The sequence below is a fragment of the Dipodomys merriami genome, unplaced genomic scaffold (genome assembly GCF_024711535.1).
Source record: "Dipodomys merriami isolate MVZ:Mamm:240054 unplaced genomic scaffold, mDipMer1.0.p SCAF_50, whole genome shotgun sequence".
In the NCBI taxonomy this organism is placed as follows: domain Eukaryota; kingdom Metazoa; phylum Chordata; class Mammalia; order Rodentia; family Heteromyidae; genus Dipodomys; species Dipodomys merriami.
The window spans coordinates 1,416,053-1,440,229 of NW_027206069.1; the positions used below are offsets into that span (position 1 = coordinate 1,416,053).

At 49.4% G+C, this 24,177-nt stretch overlaps 1 protein-coding gene across 9 annotated transcripts in view; it reads right to left on the minus strand.

Moving 5' to 3' along the window:
- Window positions 1-11,190: 11,190 nt before the first annotated feature.
- Window positions 11,191-24,177, minus strand: part of Mark3 (microtubule affinity regulating kinase 3) — a 92,155-nt gene continuing 79,168 nt past the window's right edge. For 4 of the 9 annotated variants that reach the window (XM_069997499.1, XM_069997496.1, XM_069997501.1 and 1 more), the window contains 4 exons: window positions 23,436-23,693; window positions 16,970-16,996; window positions 14,866-14,910; window positions 11,191-11,731 (listed from right to left, as the gene is read on the minus strand). In XM_069997499.1, coding sequence (XP_069853600.1) covers window positions 11,386-11,731; window positions 14,866-14,910; window positions 16,970-16,996; window positions 23,436-23,693 — 676 coding nt within the window. In that variant the 3' untranslated portion in view covers window positions 11,191-11,385. The remainder of the gene's footprint in view (window positions 11,732-14,865; window positions 14,911-16,969; window positions 16,997-23,435; window positions 23,694-24,177) is intronic. The other 5 variants (XM_069997500.1, XM_069997504.1, XM_069997503.1 and 2 more) reach the window with 2 other exon arrangements.

Here is a 24,177-nt window from a genome sequence, read left to right on the forward strand (position 1 = left end):
CTACCTCTTGAGCCACAGCACCACTTCCAGCTTTTTTTTTCTGCTTATGTGGTGCTGAGGAATCGAACCCAGGGCCTCAGGCACGCAAGGCAAGCGCTCTACCACTGAGCCACCTTCCCAGCCCGGTTAAGCACCTTTTTGTCTGCACACACAAGCATCCCAACCCAGACTCAGCCTAGCCCCAGCAGGCTGAGTGCTGCGCGGCAGGGCTGTATCCTGCCATCTGCCTCAGTGGCTCCACCTAGAGAGGAGCGTGTATGGTAGGCAGAGGCACGAGAGGGCTTCCCTAATGCTGCAGTGAGTCACGCACCTGGCTGCCATGCGGGAAGCCCCTGCACCAGGCCTGGCCTGGGAGGACTTCTTGGTAATGAAGCTTGGCATGCTGTGTCACCTGGCCCAGGCCAGGCACCCGCCCCACTGCCCTGTGCTGAGCCAGGCCTGCAGAGCAGCCTGGGCCAGGCCACCCTGGTGCTCCGTGGGCCTGTGCTCTGGGCTTCCCCTGTCAGACAGCCCCCTTCCTCTGCTAGACTCCAGACTTCAGTGGTGCCTGGTGAACAGAACGAGGAGCCCCACCGCGACACAGCACAGGACTGGGGGGGTCCAAAGAGCTGGGAACACACAGTGTCCAAGCAGGATCCTAAGTAGGGTGCCCATCTCCCTGAGGCCTGGCAGGACGGACCATACTCACAGCCTGGGGTTTCTGGCCAGCAGCAACAGCCCCACGAGGTTTCAGCCACGTGGCTCAGCCCTGCGCCCGGTGGGAGCTTCAGCACTGTGGCGCAGCTTCACCGGCCAGCCTACCAGGACTCCCTGCACCTGGTGGCCATCAGCAGCATTCAGAACGTCACCTGAGGACCGTAGCACTACAGCAACTAAGGGACATGATCATTGAACTGGGGAGAACTGGCCAGCACAGCCCACAAGAAATAGCTGGTGAAGCTGAGCCCTCGGCAGGGGCTAGAAGCAAGCATCACCCAGGGTGGAGCACCACGGAGGATGGAGCTGAGCGTGCTGACAAGCCAACGCAGGTTACGAAACAGCTTGTTCCCTGGGATCCCACACAGGATGCGAGGCAAAACCCTGGAGCAGCCTTCCGCTGCTGGTGGGTGGGGAACAGGTGACTTCCTTCTGTATACTTCATTTCCCAAATACAGTGAACATGTATCATTTATAGAAGACAAAGTAGCCAGGCACCGGAGGTTCACACCTGTAATCCTAACTACTCAGAAGAGGAGATCTGAGGACTACAGTTTGTTGCCATCCCAGTCAGCAAACTCTGAGACTTACTCTCTAACAAACTACTCAGAAAAAGCCAGGAGTGGGGCTGTGGCTCAAATGGTAGAGCGCTAGCCTTGAGCAAAAGAGGCTCAGGGATTAGCACCCAGGCCCTGAGTGCAAGCCCCAAGACTGCCCTCCCCAAAAGGACAGTAATTTTTGTTGTTCAAGACCAGGGCTTGAACTTGTTACTTGATACTTTTGCTTATTGGCTGGTGCTCTACCAACTGAGCCACACCCCCAACCCCAAGACAAAGTGTTTTTTGTGGTGCTAGGGATCAAACCTAGGGGCTTGTGCAAGCACTTTTATCACTGAGCTACACTGCCAGCCCTCAAAAAAAAAAAAAAAAAAGGTGGTTGGTTTTGGTTTAGTTTGCCAGTATCAGGGTTTGAACTCAGTTTCCATTTTGCTCAGTTTGCTTGCTTGAGTGGTGCCCTACTACTTGAGCCACATCTCCAGCTTCACATTTTGCTTGCTATGTTGGAGATGCAATCTGGCTCTTCCACCCAGGCTGGACACAAACTGTGAGCCTCCGGATTTCAGCCTGAGCAACAAGGACAACAGTCATGAGCCATGGGTGCATGGGGCTTGCACTCAGGGCCTGAACACCATCCCTTCTTTTTGCTCAAGGCTAGCACTCTACCACTTGAGCCACAGCGCCATTTCTGGCTTTTTCTGTTTATGTGCTAAGGAATCGAACCCAGGGTTCTGTGTATGGTAGGCAGGCACTCTACCACTAACCACATTCCCAGCCCCTCAAAACATGTCTTTAAATGCTGTGATGTATTTATCACAGCCAGAGAAAGGTTCATTAAAGCATCAGCAGCAGAAATTCAGTTCCCACTCCTACCCCTGTGATAGGAAAACTGAGGCTCAGAAGACTGACCCTAAGGTCATTTGACTATGAGCCTTGGACTCATTTCACTGTGTTTTGACTTTTAAAGCTTTCCAGCTTCTCATGGGTGGGACCTACTTCTTCTGTCAACAGTATTTAGAACACTGCAATTGTCTGTGAGCTGCTGACAACCCTTCTGTTTCTGAGCCAGGCTGGTACTTAGCGGGGCCTCTCTGAGTGCCCTAAGGGTCTGCTCTTTGTGCTCACAGGGGTTCAAGTTAATCTTCCCAAAGGAGGAGGAGAAACAGTCTTTCCAATGCAAGAAGTCATCCTGGTGCTTGGAGGCATGGCTCAGGACAGCGCTAGCCAATGAGTGAAAGCCACAGGACCAGAGTTTGAATGGTGGTTTCAGACATTAAGAAAGAAAAAAGTTATGCTGTCACCCAGGCAGTGACATTTCAGCCAAGAGAGGCAGGGCAGCCTTTAGACCACAGCTACTAGACTAGACCCTTCCCACTCCTCCCCGCAGCCCTGGCTGACCAAATCCCTAGCTTCGCTGAAGACACAGAGGAGGTGGTTTTGCTTGTTTTCTGAAGTCACGACGTCTCAATTTTCCTCAGAGTGAGAGTGTCATCTGAAGGTGACTCTGGTGTGTATGGGTCAGTCCTGTCCTAGGGGTCCACGGAGCCTGCAGGAGTGGCTGTGGAGAGACAGAAGAAGGGCAGAAAGTCCGAGCCGGAAGCCAGCGCTGCTTCTAAGCCTATTTTGCTTTGGCTCCCTCTGCTGGCCAACCTCTGCACCGCCGGCCTGGGGCCTCCCGGCAGCGCCTTTCCTCGGGCAGCATTCTCAGCCCCGCTTGCGTGATGGGCAGGACATGGGAGCGCTCCAGTGCCACCCCAGGATGCGAGTACAAGGCCACTCTGCACATGGCGGAGCGGGACTTCCGTATGACATTTGCCCCTCTCCAGGTGGGGTGGCCAACTGGGGCTGTAACCTTGGTATGCCATGCAGAGCTGGGAGTCCAGAGTGTAAGGGCTGGGGGGGGAGGGGCGGGTGGGGAATCATGTCCAGGAGTCTAGGTGGAAAGAAGATAGGGATGCCTGGTGGGGGAGGGGGTCTCCATCAACTCTTCCCCACCTGGACTGCGCCCCTGGGTTCCTGCATGCCAAGATCATTGGAGAAAATACAGTCCAAGAGGAACCAACCAAAGAGCGTGCTGCCTAGTTTTGCCCCGCCTTACACCCATGCCAATACATCAATCAGGACCCAGTATGCACCCTGAGGAGAGGCTGCAACAGCATTCATTCGTGGATGGGGAGAAGGTGACAGGCCCCAGAGACCTGCAAGGAGGAGCTGGCTTTGCCTCTGCTTTTCCAGCCTCAAGGATCACATGACTATTTTCAATGCCCCAGTTGGTGGGGGGAGGGGGGTGTTGGACGCTCAAACCTGTAGTCCTAGCTACTTGGGAGGCTAAGATCTGAAGATTAAGGTTCAAAGCCAGCCTGGGCAGCTGAGACTGTTACCTCCAATAAACCACTCAGAAAACGAAGTAGCACTGTGGTTCAAGTGGTAGCGCTCGCCTTGAGCTGAGGGACAGCGTCCAGGTCCAGAGTTCAAGCCCCACGACAGACCCCCCCCAAAAAAAAAGCCCCAGTTGTTTGGTTAAATTGAGTAAAATCTTGGTACTAGGAAACAAACCCCTGCAAAATGTCTGCTGCACTGCCACCCTGGCACTACCAGGACAAAAGGGTTCCGGGTGTGGTGGCTGTGGGTGACCTGATCTCCAGCCACTCTGGCAGGCGGGTGGCTGGGGGTGTGCCCACAAGATGGGGGACAGCACCAGAGGGCAGGGCTGCAGAGGAGTGGTCAGCAGGCTGGCCAAGTTGAGCTGTGCATAGGAAAGCCTGGCTGGAGGAGGGTGTGGGGTGTGGGGTGCTGGGTGTTGCGGGTCCCTCCCCCTGGGACGTCTGGCTATGCCAATGAACACGTGTGCATGTGCGACTTCTCCGCTCACTTCCATGCAGAACATGACTGCTTTGAGTTCACAGACACACTGCCCACGCGTGCCTGCAGCGGGGGGGGGGGGGGGTGAGGGGTGGGAGGGGTTGAACAGTGGGAGAGGAGTCTGTGCAGATCCTGCCCTAGGGGCCTGGAGCAGGCAGGAAGTGTTCTGGGCATCTTCCCAGTCTGGGAGCTGGCAGTGCCCTGCTGTGGCTGTGTGGTGGTCTGGCAGTGGCTTCAATCCCCCCCACCCCCCGCATCACCGCTAACCGCATCCCCAAATAAGACTTTCAGGAACCCAGTTTTTTCCTGTCGGGTAGGGACTAGGGTAGTTAGCCTAGAGAAGCAAAAGCTCAATCTCAACCTCTCTGGCTCTGTCTGTCTGTCTCTGTCTCTGTCTCTCTCTGTGTCTCGCTGTTGGTCATGGGGCTTGAACTCAGGGTCTGGGTGTTGTCCCTGAGCTCCTTTTGCTCAAGGCTAGAACTCACTCTACCACTTTGAGCCACAGCGCCACTTCCAGTTTTCTGGTGGTTAATTGGAGATAAGAGTCTCAAGGACATTTCCTGCCCAGGCTGGACTTGAACTGCTATCCTCAGATCTCAGCCTCCTGAGTAGCTAGGATTGCAGCTGTGAGCCACCAGTGTCCGGCCTCAATCTCTTATCTTCCTTAAAAAAAAAATTATTTTTCTAAAAGTCAAACTCAGTATCTACCACTTTTACTCACCGCTAGCACTCTACCGAGCCATGCCACCAACCCCAAAACTCAAATCTTTTCTTTTTGCCAGTCCTGGGGCTTGAACTCAGGGCCTGGGCACTGTCCCTAAGCTTCTTTTGCTCAAGGCTAGCACTCTACCACATGAGCCACAGCGCCACTTCCAGCTTTTTATTTGTATGTGGTGCTGAGGAATTGAACCCAGGACTTCATGCATACTAGGCAAGCTCTCTACCACTAAGCCCTATTTCTAGCTCCCAAATTCAATCTTTTAATCTTCAAATCTAAATTTGAATTGAATTTTCAAATATTAAGAATGTTTACTAGTTAAAGCCCTGCCCCCTCCTTGACCCAAAAAGCAGGAAGTCATAGACCAGAAAATGTAGGAGCAGGGCTGGGAAGGTGGCTCAGTGGTAGAGCGCTTGCCTTGCATGCATGAGGCCCTGGGTTCGATTCCTCAGCACCACATAAAGCAAAAAGAAAAAAGCTGGAAGTGGCGCTGTGGCTCAAGTGGTAGAGCGCTAGCCTTGAGCTGAAGAGCTGAGGGACAGCGCCCAGGCCCAGAGTTCAGGCCCCACGACTGGACCAAAAAAAAAAAAAAAGTAGGAGCAGTGGTCCCAGGTACCTGGGGTCTTGGGGAGCCTGCGTGCTGCGGGGCCCAGGCTGCAGAGCAGGGTGGAGGGGGAGGCGCAGAGCTCCCTCTCAGTTTGGGGAGACTCCCTCCTGTGGAGGGATGGGCTCTGGGACATCACCTTAAAACCACTCTGGGGGGCCAGGCCCCAGTCGCTCATGCCTATAATCCTAGCTACTCAGGTGAGCTGAGATCTGAGGATCGCAGTTCAAAGCGGGTGGGGGCAGAAAAGTCTGTGAGACTTATCTCCAATTAACTGCCAAAAAAAAACCCACAAAAAAACTGGAAGTGGAGGTGTGGCTCAAGTAGCAGAGTACTAACCTTGAGCACAAAAGCTCAGGGCTAATGCCCAGGCCGAGTTCAAGCCCCCCCCCAAAAAATCACTCGGGGGGCTGGGAAGGTGGTTCAGTGGTAGAGCGCTTGCCTTGCATGCATGAGGCCCTGGGTTCGATTCCTCAGCACCACATAAGCAAAAATGAAAAGCCAGAAGTGGCGCTGTGGCTCAAGTGGTAGAGCGCTAGCCTTGAGCTGAAGAACTGAGGGACAGCGCCCAGGCCCAGAGTTCAGGCCCCATGACCGGCCCCCCCCCCCAAAAAAAAATCACTCCGGTGGGTTAAGCAGGTGGAACGTGGCTTTGGCCTGGACACAGCCACAGTTTTCTTCCCTGGACACTCCGAGTCTATGGCGTCAGGAAGCCGGGAAAGCAAGGGAAGCCCACACCCCCAAACATTCCTGCACAACATAAGGCAACCAAACAAATCAAGGAAGCATCAGTCCATCTTAGGTACAGCCTAGTAGAGGCTTAACCCACACCCCAGGGCAAGCTTGGCAGCAAGCCCACTGCTGAGACTGTGGGCACCAGCCTGCTGGGCCACCAGGCTGTGATTCTTCCCATGGGGCACATTCCAGAAGTGATAAGACAACCAGAGTCTTGGGGTGATGGGCAGACTAACCCCAGATGGCATGCTCAGGCGGACCCATGTGTCTTGGCCAGGACTTGTGTCTGAGCCGAGCTCAATGACAAAAGCTGGGCATGATGGTGCCAGGTGTGGGCAGCCTGCTGGGGAGGAGGCAGACCCCAGGGGCTGACCACCTCGGGGCCTGGGCCTGCTGGATCTCACAGGAAGGGCCTAGAGGAGGGGCTGGCGGAGGCCAGACTGGACAAGACACTGCAAGTCAAACCAAACCTCACTCCCGCAGCTGCTGTCTGGGCGGCTGGGCGGCTGGGGACCTCAGGAGCAGCTGCCTGCCCACCCACCACCAAGAGCCCTACACTTCCCAGTCTCCGAACAGAACACTTCATTAGCACTTTCACAGATGTGCTCATTTCACAGCAGGGGCCAGGTGCTATTCTCAGCTCTTGGGATCCAGAAGAGATCTGCCCCATGGGCTCATAGTAGGGTGGGGAGGGAGACAGGACAGACTAAGTGTGTGGCACTGAGGACTGGGTAGTGTTCCAGGAGGGGGTACCCCCAGGGGCAGGCAGGGTTGGGCCAGGCCTGGGCTGCCTCTGAGGAGGAAGGGGAGGTGGTGGGCTCTACTATGGGGCGGTGACAGCAGGCTCCTCAGCTAGGAAGCAGGCACTTTCCTCCCCCTTCCTGTGCTGCCCTGCCCCTTCCCCAGAGCTCCTGCTTCCTGGCCTTGATGCTGGAGATTTGAACCCAGGATGCACACTGACTCGTATCCCAACCCTGCTCCTGTTCAGGACCGAGGCAGGGGCGCTGCTGGGAGCCCTGTGGAAACCTGCTACCTGCCTGCTCTATTTTGTCCAGCAGCCCAAGCCAGATATTACTGATCACTTCCACTTTTCGATCTTTTGTGCCAGTCCTGGGGCTCGAACCCAGGGTCTGGCACTGTCCCTGAGCTTTTATGCTCAAGGGTAGCGCTCTACCACTTGAGCCGCAGCTTTTGCTTTGGTAGTTCAGTGTGCCCGTGCCACCCCCGCCCCCCAACGCAGCCTCTCTCCCTTTCTGTGAGTCACCTGCCAGGGTGAGGCCCTGCAGGCCCCGTCCTGCCTTCCCCCACACACAGCCACTCCACATCACCGCAGCGCCACAGAGTCCACAAGAAAAGCTTACCTGTGCAGGGCTTTTTCCAAAACTGCAAATCAAATTACTTCTTAGAAGTTGTTGGCTGGGTGTGGTAGGTAGCACACACCTGTAATTCAAGCATTCAAGGGGGAAAGGGAGGTTGAGGCCAGTATTATAATGAGACTGACCTACAGCAAGACTAGTGACACCCTCTCTAAAGTGTCCTCCACAGCCGCGGGGCACCATTTATCCTTCCAGCAGCCCCAGCAGGCCAAGCAGCACTAGTGAGTCAACAATGACACAGATAAAAGTATGTTGGCCTAGCTACTCGGGAGGCTGAGATCTGAGGACTGTGGTTCAAAGCCAGCAGAGGCAGGAAAACCTGTGAGACTCTGATCTCCAATAAACCACCAGAAAACCAGAAATAGTCCTGGTGGCTCAAGTGGTAGAGCGCTAGCCTTGAGCGTTAAAGCCCAGGGACAGCACCCAGGACTTGAGTTCAAAGTCCAGGACTGGCACAAAAATAAAACAAAAAAATCACTGTGTTCAAAATAAAAAAAAAACCCTGTATTCTAAATTATGGAAGCTAAAGGGCTTCCTGTCTTAATCCTGGTGAAGGAAGTAACTATTAATGCTCTCACTAAAATCAACATCCACTAGTACCAAGCCTAAACAAAAGCAACTCAGGAAACCTGTGGCTCAGTACTGCTCTTAGAGATGCACAATTACTCGCTGGACAGGACCCAACACTTTGCTCTGCAAAACAGTGTATTTGGGAGCTGTAAGTCCATTCTTGGATGGTGAGCAGACCCCGCCCAGTACCTGCGTTACCTAAGCAACTGGGACACCTGCAAGAGGTCACATCTGCATCCAGAGGTCACATCTGCATCTGATGTGGCCACACCTTTCTCCCACCTGGTCCCACTTCCCTTTACCTGGACACACCTTTCCCCGCCACTACCCTATATAAGGCCTAAACCCAGGGCCAGATGCTCTCTTTTGCCAGCCGCGTGGAGTGCCAACCTTGCCTGGTCCCAGCAGGTCTACTGAATAAACCTACCCCTTACCTGAATACCACGTGGGTGGGTGGTACTGTTCTTACTTGGCTACCTCTCTTTAAAAACCTAACAGGAGCCGGGCGCTGGTGGCTCACGCCTGTAATCCTAGCTACTCAGGAGGCTGAGATCTGAGGATCGCGGTTCAAAGCCAGCCCGGGCAGGAGAGACCGTGAGACTCCTATCTCCAATAAACCACCAGAAAACCGGAAGCGGCGCTGTAGCTCAAGTGGTAGAGCACTCGCCTTGAGCTGAAGAGCTGAGGGACAGCGCCCAGGCCCAGAGTTCAAGCCCCATGACCGACAAAAAAAAAATAAAATAAAATAAAAAAAAATAAAAACCTAACAGGAGCCATCTCCCATTTCCCGTGAAGCTACTAAGTTCCAATGGGACAGGGTAGGACAGGACAGGGACTGCAGGGTCACAGTGACTTTCTACCTTGCTGCTGCTTGGCATTCTCTTCTTCTGCTTGTGGTGGCTTCAGGGCTCCAGCAGGCCCCTCCTCCACTGAGATTCTCCAGTCTCCATCAGCCTGCCTGTGTCCCGGCTGACTCACCCAGCCGCTTTCCGCTTCCACGTCATTCTTCCCTCCCACCAAGCCCTACCACCTTCCATGCTGGGGCCCAGCAAGCCTTCTTCCTGCTGCTCAGGCCCCAAACTAGTCATACCCATGCTTTTCTTTTTTGTGTCAGTCCTAGGGCTTGAACTCAGGATCTGGGTGCTGCACAAGGGACATTCTGAACAAGGCCAACACTCTACCACTTGAGCCATAGCTCCACTTCTGGCCTTTTTATTTATTTTTTATTTTTATTTTTGCCAGTCATGGTGCCTGAACTCTGTGCCTGGGCGCTATCCCTCAGCTCTTCAGCTCAAGGCTAGTGCTCTACCACTTGAGCCACAGCGCCACTTCCAGCTTTTTTCTTTTTGCTTATGTGGTGCTGAGGAATTGAACCCAGGGCCTCATGCATGCAAGGCAAGCCCTCTACCACTGAGCCACCTTCCCAGACCATTTCTGGCCTTTTTATTTTTATTTTTTATTTTTTTAGGGTCCGGTGGTGGCGCCTGAACTCTGGGCCTGGGCACTGTCCCTCAGCTCTTCAGCTCAAGGCTAGCGCTCTACCACTTGAGCCACAGCGCCACTTCCGGCTTTTTTCATTTTGCTTATGTGGTGCTGAGGAATCGAACCCAGGGCCTTAAGCATGCAAGGCAAGCGCTCTACCACTGAGCCACCTTCCCAGACCATTTCTGGCCTTTTTAGTAGTTGGAGATGATGGTCCTGCCAGGGGCAGGCTTTGAACCTCGATACTCAGATTCCTGAGTACATAGGATTACAGATGTGATCCTGGCAAATTTATTTTCAAAGTGCTGGGGATCAAACTTAGAACAAGTGTCCTACCAGTGAGCTACAGCCTGAATAACCTCTTCCTTTGTGACAGTGGTCCAATGTGGCTGTAACTTGTGATCCTCCTGCTTCTGTCTCCTAAGCAGCAAAAATATCAATACGGTCACCATGCCTGGCGTCTGCGATCTTTTTTTCTTTTTTGCTGATGCTAGAGCTCAGGGCCTGGGCACTCTCTGTGCTCAAGGCTAGTGCTCTACCACTTGAGCTACTGCACCACTTCTGGCCTTTTCTGTGTATGTGGTGCTGAGGAATCGAACCCAGGGCTTCATGCATACAAGGCAAGCGCTCTACCACTGAGCCACCTTCGCAGCCCCTCTCAGCATGTTCTGAACCAGGTTAATTCTTCACATTTAATTTTCCAACTACCTGCGATGCAAGTCCCGGGACCTACACTTTCCTTGTTCATGTGTCTTGTATGAAGGTGCCTTGGCCAACACCTGCGATGGAGGGAGGGCTGTCCAGCCTCCTACACAGGGCGTCAGCAGACCCCAAGGCACACACCATGAAGCGATGATGTCCTGAGTGTTAAGTTCAATCCCCCCTCCCCCCAACTTCCCTAGGCAAACCATGTAGTTGCCAGAAAGAATGTGTAGGTCTGATTCAAATGTGAACCACAACAGAAAGAGGAGATCACAGAGCTACCAAGGCCAGGTACTTCCCCCACCTGTGCTACTCCTGCTACCCACCCCCAGCTCAAGGTACCAGGAGGGCTTGAAAGAAAAGATGTTAGTGGCTCAAACTGCTAGATTCACAGAGGACCAGCGCTGACTCCATGCGTCCCTCCGCTTCTGCTCAACTTGATGGAGGCGGGCAATGTACTTAGTCTAAATCTTAAATATAGCATGAGGAGACAATGCAAGGTTTTACTGAGAAAAAGTGAATTTTTAATTATCTTGTGAATCTACTTAGAAAAACACACACAAGCAATGTTTCACAACTATAAATTTAAACCTTTTGCACTAAAAAAACACAAAACAACAAACACCAAAACCACAGGCATGAACTGTAAACCTGTATTAATTATTGACTAGTCTTAAGGTTAATTCTTAGCAGTAATTCAGTATTTTCCTCCTTGGCAATCGTAATGTTTTAGCACCAAATGATCTCCCACAGAGGTACTAGTGCCAGCCTCAAGACGTGTTCCCGCACACCTGCTCTGTACACACCATCAACTCACACCACACACAGGAGGCACAGGCAGGCGGTGCCACACGCTGACTCCCAGGGCAATGGAAACAAGACAGAGGCCAGGGTCACACGACTTTAATGTAGTGCATTCGTAGAAAAGGCCAGCCTTCGCTCCCAGGCATGCTCTCGCCCTTAGACGTGAATGTCATGATTTAGAAGATGCAGACGTTATTGCCTAAATATTACTCTATACATTTCCATCGTGTTCAGGAAAACACTTTAAATTGCTACTTAATTTACACCATAATTACTGGGTTACAGCTTTAGCTCATTGGCAATTTTGGAAGCAATATTTTTGAAAGCTATGGATGTCCCTGATATCCGTTTAAACCGGACCCCGTTCAGAGACAGTCTTGGCAGCTTACAGACTTCCATTTCCCACTGCACCAGGTTCTCGGCGTGCCCATCGCCGTGGACGCAGAAGAGCAGGAAGCGCTCCCTCTGCTCGTAGTCGCAGTTGTTGGCATCCAGCACTTTGCGGATCTCCCGCATCATATCACCGGGGTCCATGGAACTAGTGGTTTTCATGCTCCAGGTGAAACGCAGTGAGCGGGGTTTCGCTTCTTTATTTTCGTCCTTTTGCTCGGAAGTTACATTTCGACTGAAATGTACAGTGGTAGATTATTATTTATTAGATGGAAATTATCTGTGGCTGTTTGTGTTTTAAACAATAAATGGGTTGATTATGCCAGCAGTGGGGCTTAAACTAAAGGCCTCATGCTCTCCCTTGGCTTTTTCACTCCAGGCTGGTGTTCTACCATTTGAGCCATGCCTTTACTTCCAACTTTTAGCTGGTTAACTGGTGATGAGTCTCTCAGATTTGTCTGCCAAGGCTGGGTTTGAACCTCAATTCTCAGATCTCAGCCTCCTGAGTAGCTAGGATTATAGGCATGTGCCACCAGCACCTGGCTACAGGTGTATGTTCCTTTGACTCTGCTCACCCTGAGCGCCAAGGAAGTTGACACAAAGGATAAAAGAGGTAAAACTGTCTTCCTGGCAAAGAGCCTGGGCATGTGGGGGGGTAACCATCCCATCACCTTTATCCACCTTACTGATTTCCTTCCATTTTGTAAATTTCCCAATTTCATCATATCAAGGGGCTACTGGGAGAGATGTTGCATGCCCAGGAGTCCAAGGCCAGCAAGGACATTCACTCTCCCATCAACCCCCGAAAACAAGCAACAAAAAATACCCAGATGACATACTCTTATTCATGAAATGGAAAAATGAAGTTACAGCTCATTTGTCTGTGGAGAATTGAAATGACTGGTGTGCATACTGTGTAATCCTGGGCGTAAGCTAAATTGCTGTATTCATACTCACTGGATTACAAAACAGCGAAAGCGCTGGCCACGTGGGGGCCTGTGGTGAAGCGGTACGCACGGGGTGGTGAGCGCCTGCTGGGGCAATGCACAAGGAAGTGGAGCAGGCAGAAGAAAGGCCTCTGGAGAGACTCTCCATGGCATGCCAATGAAATACAAGGGAGCCAGGGGGGAGTTTCTGTTTGGAGGCAGGCAGATGAGCAGGCTTAGGGCAGAACATCTGTATACTTACATGGCATCTGACAGCCATGGCCGGGTCATCTTGCTTTGTACCAGGAAGCATGTTTTTATTTTTACTGTTGTTTTATTTATTTCACAATACTGGGAGGGGGGGTTGAATTCAGGGCCTCATAATTGCTAGGCTGTCACCTACTGCTGAGGTAGGCCTCCAACCCCTCTTTTTGGCCATAAAGTGTAACTTCTGAAGCCAGTCTCTTTTAGTTGCCAGCCAGCTTCACAAACCCTGCTCCCCTTGGAGGAAGGGCTGGAGACCATCTATCCCAAAGCCTTAGGAGCTGGCTGTGGGGACCAAATTTTAAAAGCCAAGGAGATGCAGAGCCTCCCCTCCCTGGTAATACAGTGCTCGGCTCAGGGAGGAAGTGCCTCCTGGGAAGGGGGGAAGAGTCTGAGACAACCATACAGGACACTATGAGGAAGTTCCTCCTTCCGTCCATGCATTGCATGAAAGATAGGGGAGTATAAACTCCTCCTGGTATACTCAGGGGTCTTAGCTAGAAACGCCTCCAGGCCCCGTTAGTGCAGCAAGATGCAGCATACTTAAAGGTCCCAGGGGACTGCCCGAAGTCCGATGAGGCAGGAGAGGCCTGGGGATTATTCAAACTAGGCACCACTACACCTGCATATCCCTCCCGGCCCATTCCTCCCTATGAAACAATGAACAAGGCTCTTCCCTAGGCCTCTGCATCCTGCCTGGCTCTGATACTTTCTCATCTGGCCCTCTGACGGGTGGTGTTACTCTCCTTGAGCATGGTGATCATCTCCTGATCCGTCTGCCCTTCATTCCTGAATAATAATAAAAATGTGCATCTTAAAACTCAAGCCTGGGGCTGGGAAGGTGGCTCAGTGGTAGAGCGCTTGCCTTGCATGCCTGAGGCCCTGGGTTCGATTCCTCAGCACCATATAAACAAAAAGAAAAAAGCCAGAAGTGGCGCTGTGGCTCAAGTGGTAGAGAACTAGCCTTGAGCTGAAGAGCTGAGGGACAGCGCCCAGGCCCAGAGTTTAGGCCCCACGACCGGACCCAATAAAAACAAAAACAAAGCCGGGCGCTGGTGGCTCACGCCTGTAATCCTAGCTACTCAGGAGGCTGAGATCTGAGGATCGCGGTTCAAAGCCAGCCCGGGCAGGAGAGACCGTGAGACTCCTATCTCCAATAAACCACCAGAAAACCGGAAGTGGCGCTGTAGCTCAAGTGGTAGAGCGCTCGCCTTGAGCTGAAGAGCTGAGGGACAGCGCCCAGGCCCAGAGTTCAAGCCCCACGGCCGACAAAAACAAAAACAAAAACAAAAACAAAAACAAAAAAAACTCCAGCCTGCTATGTTTGGAGGGTATTTCCTCCCTTGCCTATTGTTGTGGATGGGGTCACAGACCTGGACATCCCGCTGCAGGCTGTGATAGCCTGGGCAGCCCACATAGCACTCATGATAACGACATACCAGAGCTAGCACTGGACAGACCAGAGAAGAGAAATAGCATGGGGTGACTGCCGTGAAAGAGGCCAAGTGGAGGAGACCACCACTACAGACTCCTATCTGTGAACCCATGTTCACACCAAGATCCTAACATCCTATTAGAGCATCTTGTTTGAAATACTCCTACTGCATTTCTGCTGAGAGAACAGAATCACGTTAAACATCAGTGATGAGTGGAAGATTTTATCTGTGAGCACTGACAATGACCCTAGGCCATCCATCCCCAAACAAGCAAGAGTATCAGTGTCACAGCACACTGGTGCCCTCATCTGGTCACAGAGGAACACGCAGCCTTCTCCCTGGACCAGTGGGAACCAGAACCAAGCCTGCTATATATCTCTATCTGTATCTATATCCATGTATGTTTCCCAAAGGGGCAGCAGGACTATGAGTACAATATTCAGAAACGGGGGGGTTGGGAAGATGGCTCAGAGGTAGAGCGCTTGCCTTGCATGCATGAGGCCCTGGGTTCGATTCCTCAGCACCACATAAACAGAAAAGGCTGGAAGTGGCATTGTGGCTCAAGTGGTAGAGGGCTAGCCTTCAGCTGAAGTGCCCAGGCCTAGAGTTCAAGCCCCATCGCTCTCTCTCTCTCTCTCTCTCACATACACACACACACACACACACACACTTCAGAAACAGTTTCTGCCACAAAAATGAACTAAGTACCAAGAGATATTTTAAGTAAAAATCATTTCCCTCACCTTGAGCCCTCATATCTCCCGTTCCTCTCATATTCAGTTGGAAGCCTCAACGAATAGAATGTAGAAGCAAAGGGAAGTAAGAAAGAGAAAAGAAATCTTACACACAGGTACACAACTACCCTGATATCAAAACATACAATGAACCAGTATGACCAAGTACTTTTTTTTTGGGGGGTGGGGGTCAGTCATGGGGCTTGAACTCTGGGCTTGGGCGCTGTCCTTGCGCTCTTCAGTTCAAGGCAAGCACTCTACCACTTGAGCCACAGTGCCACTTTTGGTTTTCTGGTGGTTCATTGGAGATAAGAGTCTCATGGGCTTTCCTGTCCGGGCTGGCTTTGAACTGCAATCTTCAGATCTCAGCCTCCTGAGTAGCTAGGATGACAGGCATGAGCCACTGGTGCCCGGCAGACCAAGCACTTTTTGAGCATCCAAAAGAGGTCTTATTAAAACTTCCTGAGAGAACTGGAAAGGGTGACACTGACCAAGATGTACTCTATACATTGACAGTTGAACTGAAACCGCTTTATGTTTAAAGATAACCTCTCTTCTTTCTCTAAATGTTACCCAGGCAGTGACTCATTCTCCTTTGTGAGGACACAGGCGTGTGTGCCTAAAACGGCTCTACAGCTAGTGTGGTGTCAGTGCCAGTGTCCCTGGTGGCTGCTCCGGTCAGGCACGCCATGGCCATGGGCTGGGCACTGGCTGTAACCATTCTTCACAGTACAATAGGTTTCCAAAAGGAACAAAGAAAGGAGGCTATCCTAGGTTCAACTTTAACTTTCTGTCCAAGGAAACTTTGCTTTTTTTCAGTGCCAGTCCTGGGGCTTGAACTCAGGGGCAGGGCCACTGTCCCTGAACTTTTTTGTTCAAGGAACTTGAGCCACAGCTGCATTTCTGGCTTTCCTGCCCAGGCTAGCGGCTTGGAACTGTGTTCCTTAGATCTCAGCCTTCTGAGTAGCTAGGATTACAAGCGTGAGCAATCAATATTTATCCTTGAAGCCAAAATCTGATTAGGAAGACCAACTGAAAAAAACAAGGAAGGGAGTTCTTGTCCCAGTTTCTGACAAAGGGTTCTGTTAACAAGACCCTTGCAGTGATCATCAATTTCATAAGTATAAAAACAGTGACCTGGCCTATTGGACTTTGACAAGGTACAGGTTTGACACGGTCCTTAAAGGCAGATTTCTGGCCTCATACACATATATTCCCAAAACAGTAAAACTTTTATTCCTTTGACTGTCCATGCCAAAAATATTAATCAAGTTGAGATGTCACCGACTGTCATGTATTAGTAAAAACAGTGAAACATGTTTTGTTTTTTGTCGGTTGTAGGGCTTGAACTCTGGGCCTGGGTGCTGTCCTCTGAGCTCCTGAGTTCAAGGCTAGTGCTCTACCACTTGAGCCCCAATACTACTTCTGGTTTTCTGATGGTTAACTGGAGATAAAGAGTCTTGTGGACTTTCCTGCCTGGGCTGGCTTTGAACCATGATCCTCAGATCTCAGCCTCCAGGGATTACAGGCATGAGCCACTGCATCTGGCGAAATATGTTTTCTTCAGTGGGTGGTGGGAAGTAGTTTTAGATAGGATACTATCTACTCTTCAACCCTTACAGCTGGAGTTCTGAATTTTATGCTCATCTCCAAAAAGCAGAGCATTAATTTCTGTCATTTTAAAGCCTTTGTGAAGTCAGTCCTAAGATAAAAATGTTAAGAAATACTATTCCACACTTACCTTCTGCATGTTTGTAGCTAATCATTAATGGTAGGTTAATGTTACTGAACATCTCATTCCTCAAACAGGAGCATGCTAAGTGTTATTAGTATGAAGACAGAATTATTTGGATGCTAAATAATTCTACCAAAGAAAGAAAATGCACAGAGCATGCAGAGGTTTTTTTTTTGCATGGGTGCCACAGTTCCTTTAAAATGCCTGACAGAGTTAATCTATTTCTTTCCAGTTTCCTTCTAAAGAAATAAGTATTTAGTTTTCAGCAGAAAGTTTAGTTCTTAAGGAAAAAAAAGGGCCAGAAAGCCAAACCTGGTGTTAATTGCAGGAGCCATTTGGGAGTGAGGATTTAAATAAGTGTGCATATATAAATCCTACCTTTTGATAAACCTGAATGACATGTTTCTAAAAGAAATTAAGTAAAAAAAAAAGTTAACAAAAAGATTTGCATAAATAGAAAATTTAATCAATTCTTTTTTTTTTTTTTTTTGTCGGTCATGGGCCTTCAACTCTGGGCTTGGGCGCTGTCCCTCAGCTCTTCAGCTCAAGGCAAGCGCTCTACCACTTGAGCTACAGCGCCACTTCCGGTTTTCTAGTGGTTTATTGGAGATAAGAGTCTCACGGTCTTTCCTGCCCTGGCTGGCTTTGAACCGCGATTCTCAGATCTCAGCCTCCTGAGTAGCTAGGATTACAGGCGTGAGCCACCGGCGCCCGGCTTTAATCAATTCTTATAGAAAGAAAAAAGTAAAAAACAATCAAAGAAGGCTCCTATTTTGGCCAGTAATAAAAAGCAAACAAAAACACTGACATTTGTTGAAATTTAAAATTATTACAGATAATGGACAAGATCGTTTATCTAGATTTTTTTTTTTTTCTGTGGGTTGTGGGGCTTGAACCAGATCTGGGCTTGGGCACTGTCCCTGTACTCTTCAGCTCAAGGTGAGCACTCTACCACTTGACCCACAGCACCACTTCCGGTTTCCTAGTGGTTTACTGGAGATAAGAGCCTCACTGACTTTTCTGTCCAGGCTGGCTTTGAACTGTGATACTCAGATCTCAGCCTCCTGAATTAGCTACGATTACAGACGTGAGCCACCGGCACCCACCTCTAAGAATAACTTTAACAGTAACTATTGATGTTAGTTGTACCTCAATTCATTCAAAGCTTTCAGATGGATAGTTTTATGATAAAATTTAATGTCTGATGGTAAAGAAGTTAACTGCAACATAATAATAAATGACATTTTCTAATATTCTTCAGAAAATCTTTTTAAAAATCTTGGCATCTACATAGTACAAAAAATCAAACTACAAAATACTTAACCAAGGGCTGGAATGGGGTGTAGTGGTAGAGTGCTTGCCTAGCATGAATGAAATCCTGGGTTCGATTCCTCAATACCACCACATACACAGAAAAAGCCAGAAGTGGCACTGTGGCTGAAGTGGTAGAGTGTTAGCCTTTAGCAAAGCACAGTGCCCAGGCCCTGAGTTCAAGCCCCAGCACTGGCAAAAAAAAAAAAAAAAAAAAAAAAAAGGACAGATGTTAGTTTGTAAACTTTCACAGAACTGGTTAAATATCTAAGGATATAAAGGACTGGACATAGCCGGGTACTGGTGGTGCACACCTGTAACCCTAGCTACTCAGGAGGCTGAGATCTGAGGACTACAGTACAAAGCCAGACAGGGCAGGAAAGTCCTTGAGACTCTTATCTCCAATAAATCACCAGAACCGGAAATGGCTTTGTAGCTCAAGTGATAAGAGTGCCAGCCTTGAGCTGAAGAGCTGAGAGACAGTGCCCAGGCCCAGAGTTCAAGCCCACGACCAAAAAAAAAAAAAAAAAAAAAAAAGACAGGACTGGACATAGCATATATGCTTGTAATCCTAGCACATATGGCAGGCTAAAGCAGGAGGATGGTGAATTCAAGGCCACCTATATAATGAGATCCTATCACAAAGCTAAAAGGGTAGAAATAGCCTGGACCACTTATCTTTTTTTTTTTTTTTAAATCAGAAACAAGAGTTATTGGGGCTGGGAAGGTGGCTCAGTGGTAGAGCCCTTGCCTTGCATGCATGAAACCCTGGGTTCGATTCCTCAGCACCACATAAGCAAAAAGAAAAAAGCTGGAAGTGGCGCTGTGGCTCAAGTGGTAGAGCGCTAGCCTTGAGCTGAAGAGCTGAGGGACAGTGCCCTGACCCCCAGAGTTCAGGCCCCACGACTGGACCAAAAAAAAAAAAAAAAAAAAAGAAACAAGAGTTATTGATTAAACACTATATTGTATAAAATAAATGAATTAGAAAATTAGAGCAAAGGACTTGCTCCCTCAGTGGCCCTTTAACCAAGTGTTCTGTGGTGAGCACAGATTATGGCTTGATGGTCTTTTCCTGGCCCAGCCATGTTTCTGCTGTAGGATCTAAGGTGTCTGCCTCAGCCCTTCTAGTTTCTTCTATGGAGTAGGGAACACCAACCCACAGGGTGAACTGGAGGGATGGAATATGGGTGTGTGTGTGGGGGAAGGTGATTATATTAGACACATAAGAATATTCACTATACATAGAAATGTGTATACTACTTATATATATGGAATTGTACATAAAACTGTATGAAATACACACACATATAAAACGAGTAACACCTATTTCTATAGATACCTATGACAGTAAACATTCAAATAATGGTAGCTGGTATTTTTATCTATGATAGTCTTAGGATGACCAAAAAGCACAGAGGAGGAAGGTCTAGGGTTTAATGATGTCCAAGGTCTTATTTAAAGAGCCCATTATAGGGAAGGTGGCTCAGTGGAAGAGTGCATGCCTTGCATTCATGAAGCCCTGGGATCGATTCCTTAGCATCACAAATGCAGGAAAAAGCCAGAAGTGGTGTTGTGGCTCTAGTGGTAGAGCGCTAGCCTTGAGCTAAAGAGCTGAGGGACAGCGCCCAGCCCAGAGTTCAGGCCCCCACGACTGACCAAAAAAAAAAAAAAAAAAAAAAAAAAAAAAAAAAAAAAGAGCCCATTATAGCTAGGCACTGGTGGCTCATGCCTGTAATCCTACCTATTCAAGGAGGCTGAGACCTGGAGGATCCTGGCAGAAAAGTTGTGGGAGTCCATCTTCAACTAACTAGCAAAGTGCAAGACTGGAGGCATGGCTCAAATGGTAGCACACAAGCCATGAATAAGCCATGAGTTCAAATCCCTGTCCTGCCCAAGAAAAAAGAGCAAAGTGTGTGGACACATACTACCTTTTCTGAATTTCTGGACCTGACTGATGCATGATTAAACAAAGGTGAAAGGGCGAGCAACTAGTCTGAGAGGCAGGTTCCAGCTCAGCCTTGTCCCGGAGAAGAAGCTGGAGAAAAGAGAGACTGGGACAGGATGATCCTTTCTAAATGACGCCAGGAGGAAGGAAGAAGCTATTCAGGGGTCGCTGTGTCCCATGGCCAAGGGATAGGCATCCAAAGCATGAGGCCCTTCGTACCATTGTGTTCTCCCCACTCTGGAATGGTGGCAGAGCACGGGGCTGAGCAAAGCACTTAAAGGGTCCACCAAATCCTGATTCTTGATGTGCAGACAGGTGTTTTTATTTTTATTTTTGTCAGTCGTGGGGCTTGAACTCTGGACCTGGATGCTGTCCCAGAGCTCTTCAGCTCAAGGGTAGTGCTCTACCACTTGAGCCACAGCGCCACTTCTAGTTTTCTGAGTGGTTTATTGAAGATAAGAGTCTCACGGACTTTTCCTGCCCAGGCTGGCTTTGATCCTCAGATCTCAGCCTCCTGAGTAGCTAGGATTACAGGTGTGAGCCACAGGCGCCCGGCCCAGACAGGTGCTTTATATCACTTGAGTGACATCTCTAGTTGCCCTCACCTAAGGTTTAGATGACTTATCTAATATAAAATAAAACTAATTGGAGCCTGACATAGAGCTTACAGTTTAAATAATGAGCACTGTTAGTGGGCCATGAGATATGCAGAGAAACAAGAGATGATGGCACCTTTCACCTCAGAGCCTGTGAAAACCCTGCTGTTGCTCTGTAAGACACAAACACTTAGTAAGAATGCAGGCACCAGGCAAACATCCAGGGTCCAGGTACAAGGCTCTTGGGTCTTAAGAGTACAATCCTCGGGCTGGGAAGGTGGCTCAGTGGTAGAGCACTTGCACTTGCCTTGCATGCTCGAGGCCCTGGGTTCGATTCCTCAGCACCACATAAGCAAAAACAAAAAAAGCCGGAAGTGGCGCTGTGGCTCAAGTGGTAGAGCGCTAGACTTGAGCTAAAGAGCTGAGGGACAGCGCCCAGGCCCAGAGTTCAGGCCCCACGACCAGACCCCCCCAAAAAAAAAAAAAGAGTACAATCCTCCTTTCATTATGTGTGTGTGCTGATATGGCTGTGCTCTTGCAATCACCTCAGATCATGGAAAAAGTGTTTCTGAATGGACACTCAGATTCCCTGGACCCAAGACCTCTTGGAGGAATATGTATATATATATATTTTTTGTTAGTTATGGAGCTTGAACTCTGGGCCTGGGTGCTATCCCTGAGCTCTTCAGCTCAAGGTGAGTGCTCTACCACTTGGGCCATAGTGCCCCTTGCAGTTTTCTGGACTTTCCTGCCTGGGCTGGCTTTGAACCATGATCTTCAGATCTCAGCCTCCTGAATAGCTACTAGCTATATATATAAATATATATAATATATATATAAAAATATATATGTTTTTTAATTTTTGTCGGTCGTGGGGCTTGAACTCTGGGCCTGGGCACTATCCCTCAGCTCTTTAGCTCAAGGCAAGCGCTCTACCGCTTGAGCCAAAGCGCCACTTCAGGTTTTCTAGTAGTTTATTAGAGATAAGAGTCTCATGGAAGCCAGGCACTGGTGGCTCATGCCTGTAATCCTAGCTACTCAGGAGGCTGAGGTCTGAGGATTGAGGTTCAAAGCCAGCCCGGGCAAGAAAGTCTGTGAAACTCTTATCTCCAACAAACCACCAGAAAACTGGAAGTGGCGCTGTAGCTCAAGTGGTAGAGTGTTCGCCTTGAGCTGAAGAAAAGCGCTCAGGCCCAGAGTTCAAGCCCCACTACCTACAAAAAAAAAAAAAAAAAAAGAGTCTCATGGACTTTCTTACCTGGGCTGGCTTTGAACCACGATCCTCAGATCTCACCCTCCTGAGTAGCTAGGATTACAGGCGTGAGCCACCGGCGCCCAGCATATACATATTTCGGGGGTGGGGGGGGGGGAGAATTGGGATTTGAACCCAGGGTCTCATGCTGGTCAGGCCCTCTACTGCTGAGCCAAGCCTCCAAGATACAACTTTTTCAGAATAAGCTGGAATTTTATTGCTAAAACTTACCACTTAGAGGAGAGTTGCCTGGTTCTCAATGTAACTTATGAGAACAATTTCAAAATTCAGATTGAGAAATTTAGCAACTATTATTAACTGATAACCATGTGAAAGAAGAGGAAATGTCTCTCTTCCTTGTCTAGGGACCCATCATGTGAATGAATGTGTGTGGATTAACAGGAGCAGGGACTAAAAATTATCAAAAACAGGGGCTGGGAAGGTGGCTCAGTGGTAGAGCGCTTGCCTTGCATGCATGAGGCCCTGGGTTCGATTCCTCAGCACCACATAAGCAGGAAAAATAAAAGCCGGAAGTGGTGCTATGGCTCAAGTGGTAGGGCGCTACTCGCCTTGAGCTGAAGAGCTGAGGGACGGCGCGGCGCCAGGCCCAGAGTTCAAGCCCCACGACTGGACCCCAAAAAAAAAAAATTATCAGAAACATCCAAAGTGTTCTGAAAAGACACTGAGTTCTGTAATTTTTTTCTCTCTTTCTAGAGCTTGAAATCAGGGACTAGGCACTGTCCCTGAACTTCTTTTGCTCAAGGCTTAAGCCACAGCGCCACTTCCAGCTTTTTCTGTGTATGTGCTACTGAGGAATCAAACCCAGGGCTAGGCAAGCACTCTACCACTAAGCCACATTCCCCTCTCTTATTTTCTTTTTCGGGTTTGTCATGGAGCTTGACTTTTCCCTCAAGCCACAGCTCTACTTCTGGTTTTCTGGTGGTTAATTGGAGATAAGAGTCTCATGTACTTTCCTGCCTGGGCTGGCTTTGAACTCTGATCATCAGATCTCAGTCTCCTGAGTAGCTAGGATTACAGGCATGAGCCAACCAGTTCATACCTTGCAATTTTTAATTAATTAATTAATTTATTTATTTACTGGGTCCGGTTGTGGGGCCTGAACTCTGAGCCTGGGCGCTGTTCCTCAGCTCTTCAGCTCAAGGCTAGCGCTCTACCACTTGAGCCACAGTGCCACTTCCGGCTTTTTTTCTTTTTGCTTACGTGGTGCTGAGGAATCGAACCCTGGGGCTCATTCATGCAAGCAAGCACTCTCCTACTGAGCCACCTTCCCAGCCCCATGCAATTTTTATTTTAAAGACCAGTTTTACACACACACACACACTCTCTCTCTCTCTCTCTCAACTCACAAGCTATGGACAGAATGAAAAGCATTTAGGCAGCAGATCTACAAAACAGGACATATTTCTGCTTTTTTGGGGGGTGGGGGCAGGAATCGGTTGTGGGGCTTAACTCTGGGCTTGGGTGCTGTCCTTGTGCTCTTCAGCTCAAGGCAAGCACTCTACCGCCTGAGCCACAGCACCACTTCCAGTTTTCTAGTGTTTTTTCTAGATGAGAGTCTCAGGGACTTTCCTTCCTGGGCTGGCTTTGAACCATGATCTTCAGATGTCAGCCTCCTGAGTAGGTAGGATTGCAGGCATGAGCCACTGGCGCCTGGCATATTTCTGCTTTTGCTTGATGAATTTGGTCTAACATAAACAGCATTACCTGGCATGCACTTACCTCCTTGTGAGTTTTGAAGTTAATTTACTAAAAAGATTAGTGGAGCCCCGGCTTCGAGTCTGGGACAGTGGTGTGGCTTCGTGGGAGAGGCTGGGCGAGGCAGGGGGGCCGTTGTATGTTGCCGTCCGCCGCTCCCTCGGCTGGCCATGGAAAGTGCTACGACTGGCGGTGCCTCTTGGGAAGCGGATGCGATCTGGGGTGGCTGCACTACTAATACTGTGGGTGGAGGCAACTGGAGTTCTCTGATCAGGAATAGCGCTGAGAGAGCAGGAAAAAAAAGGTATGTATTAACAAAGTCATGGCACATGAAAATTTGTAACTACCATATACCTTTTATACAGTGGAAAAAACCAGGAGGCAAAAGGTACGTTAAGTGGGATAGGATTACCAAACAAACAGGGCATGAAAAGAAGCCGAACTGTGTAAGGGTATATATGGTACATGTACATTTCCAAGGACAAGTTCAATGCAGGGAAACTGACTCAAGCTTTCCCGCTTTGCTTCCTCTCAGACTGCTTACACACAGAGAATCGTGCCAAAGGAAAGAAAGAAAGGACTGCATGTGTAACTGAAGATGCAACCAAAAAGTTTAGAAGCGCACAGATGGTATGTGTGAAACCCCACATGCTGAAAGCAACTTGGGGGGGCAATTGTTATGCCCTTAGTAGCATGGAAAGGCACAGATACAGGCAGACAACCGGGACACCATGAGACAGAATGTACTTCACCAAAACCACACAGA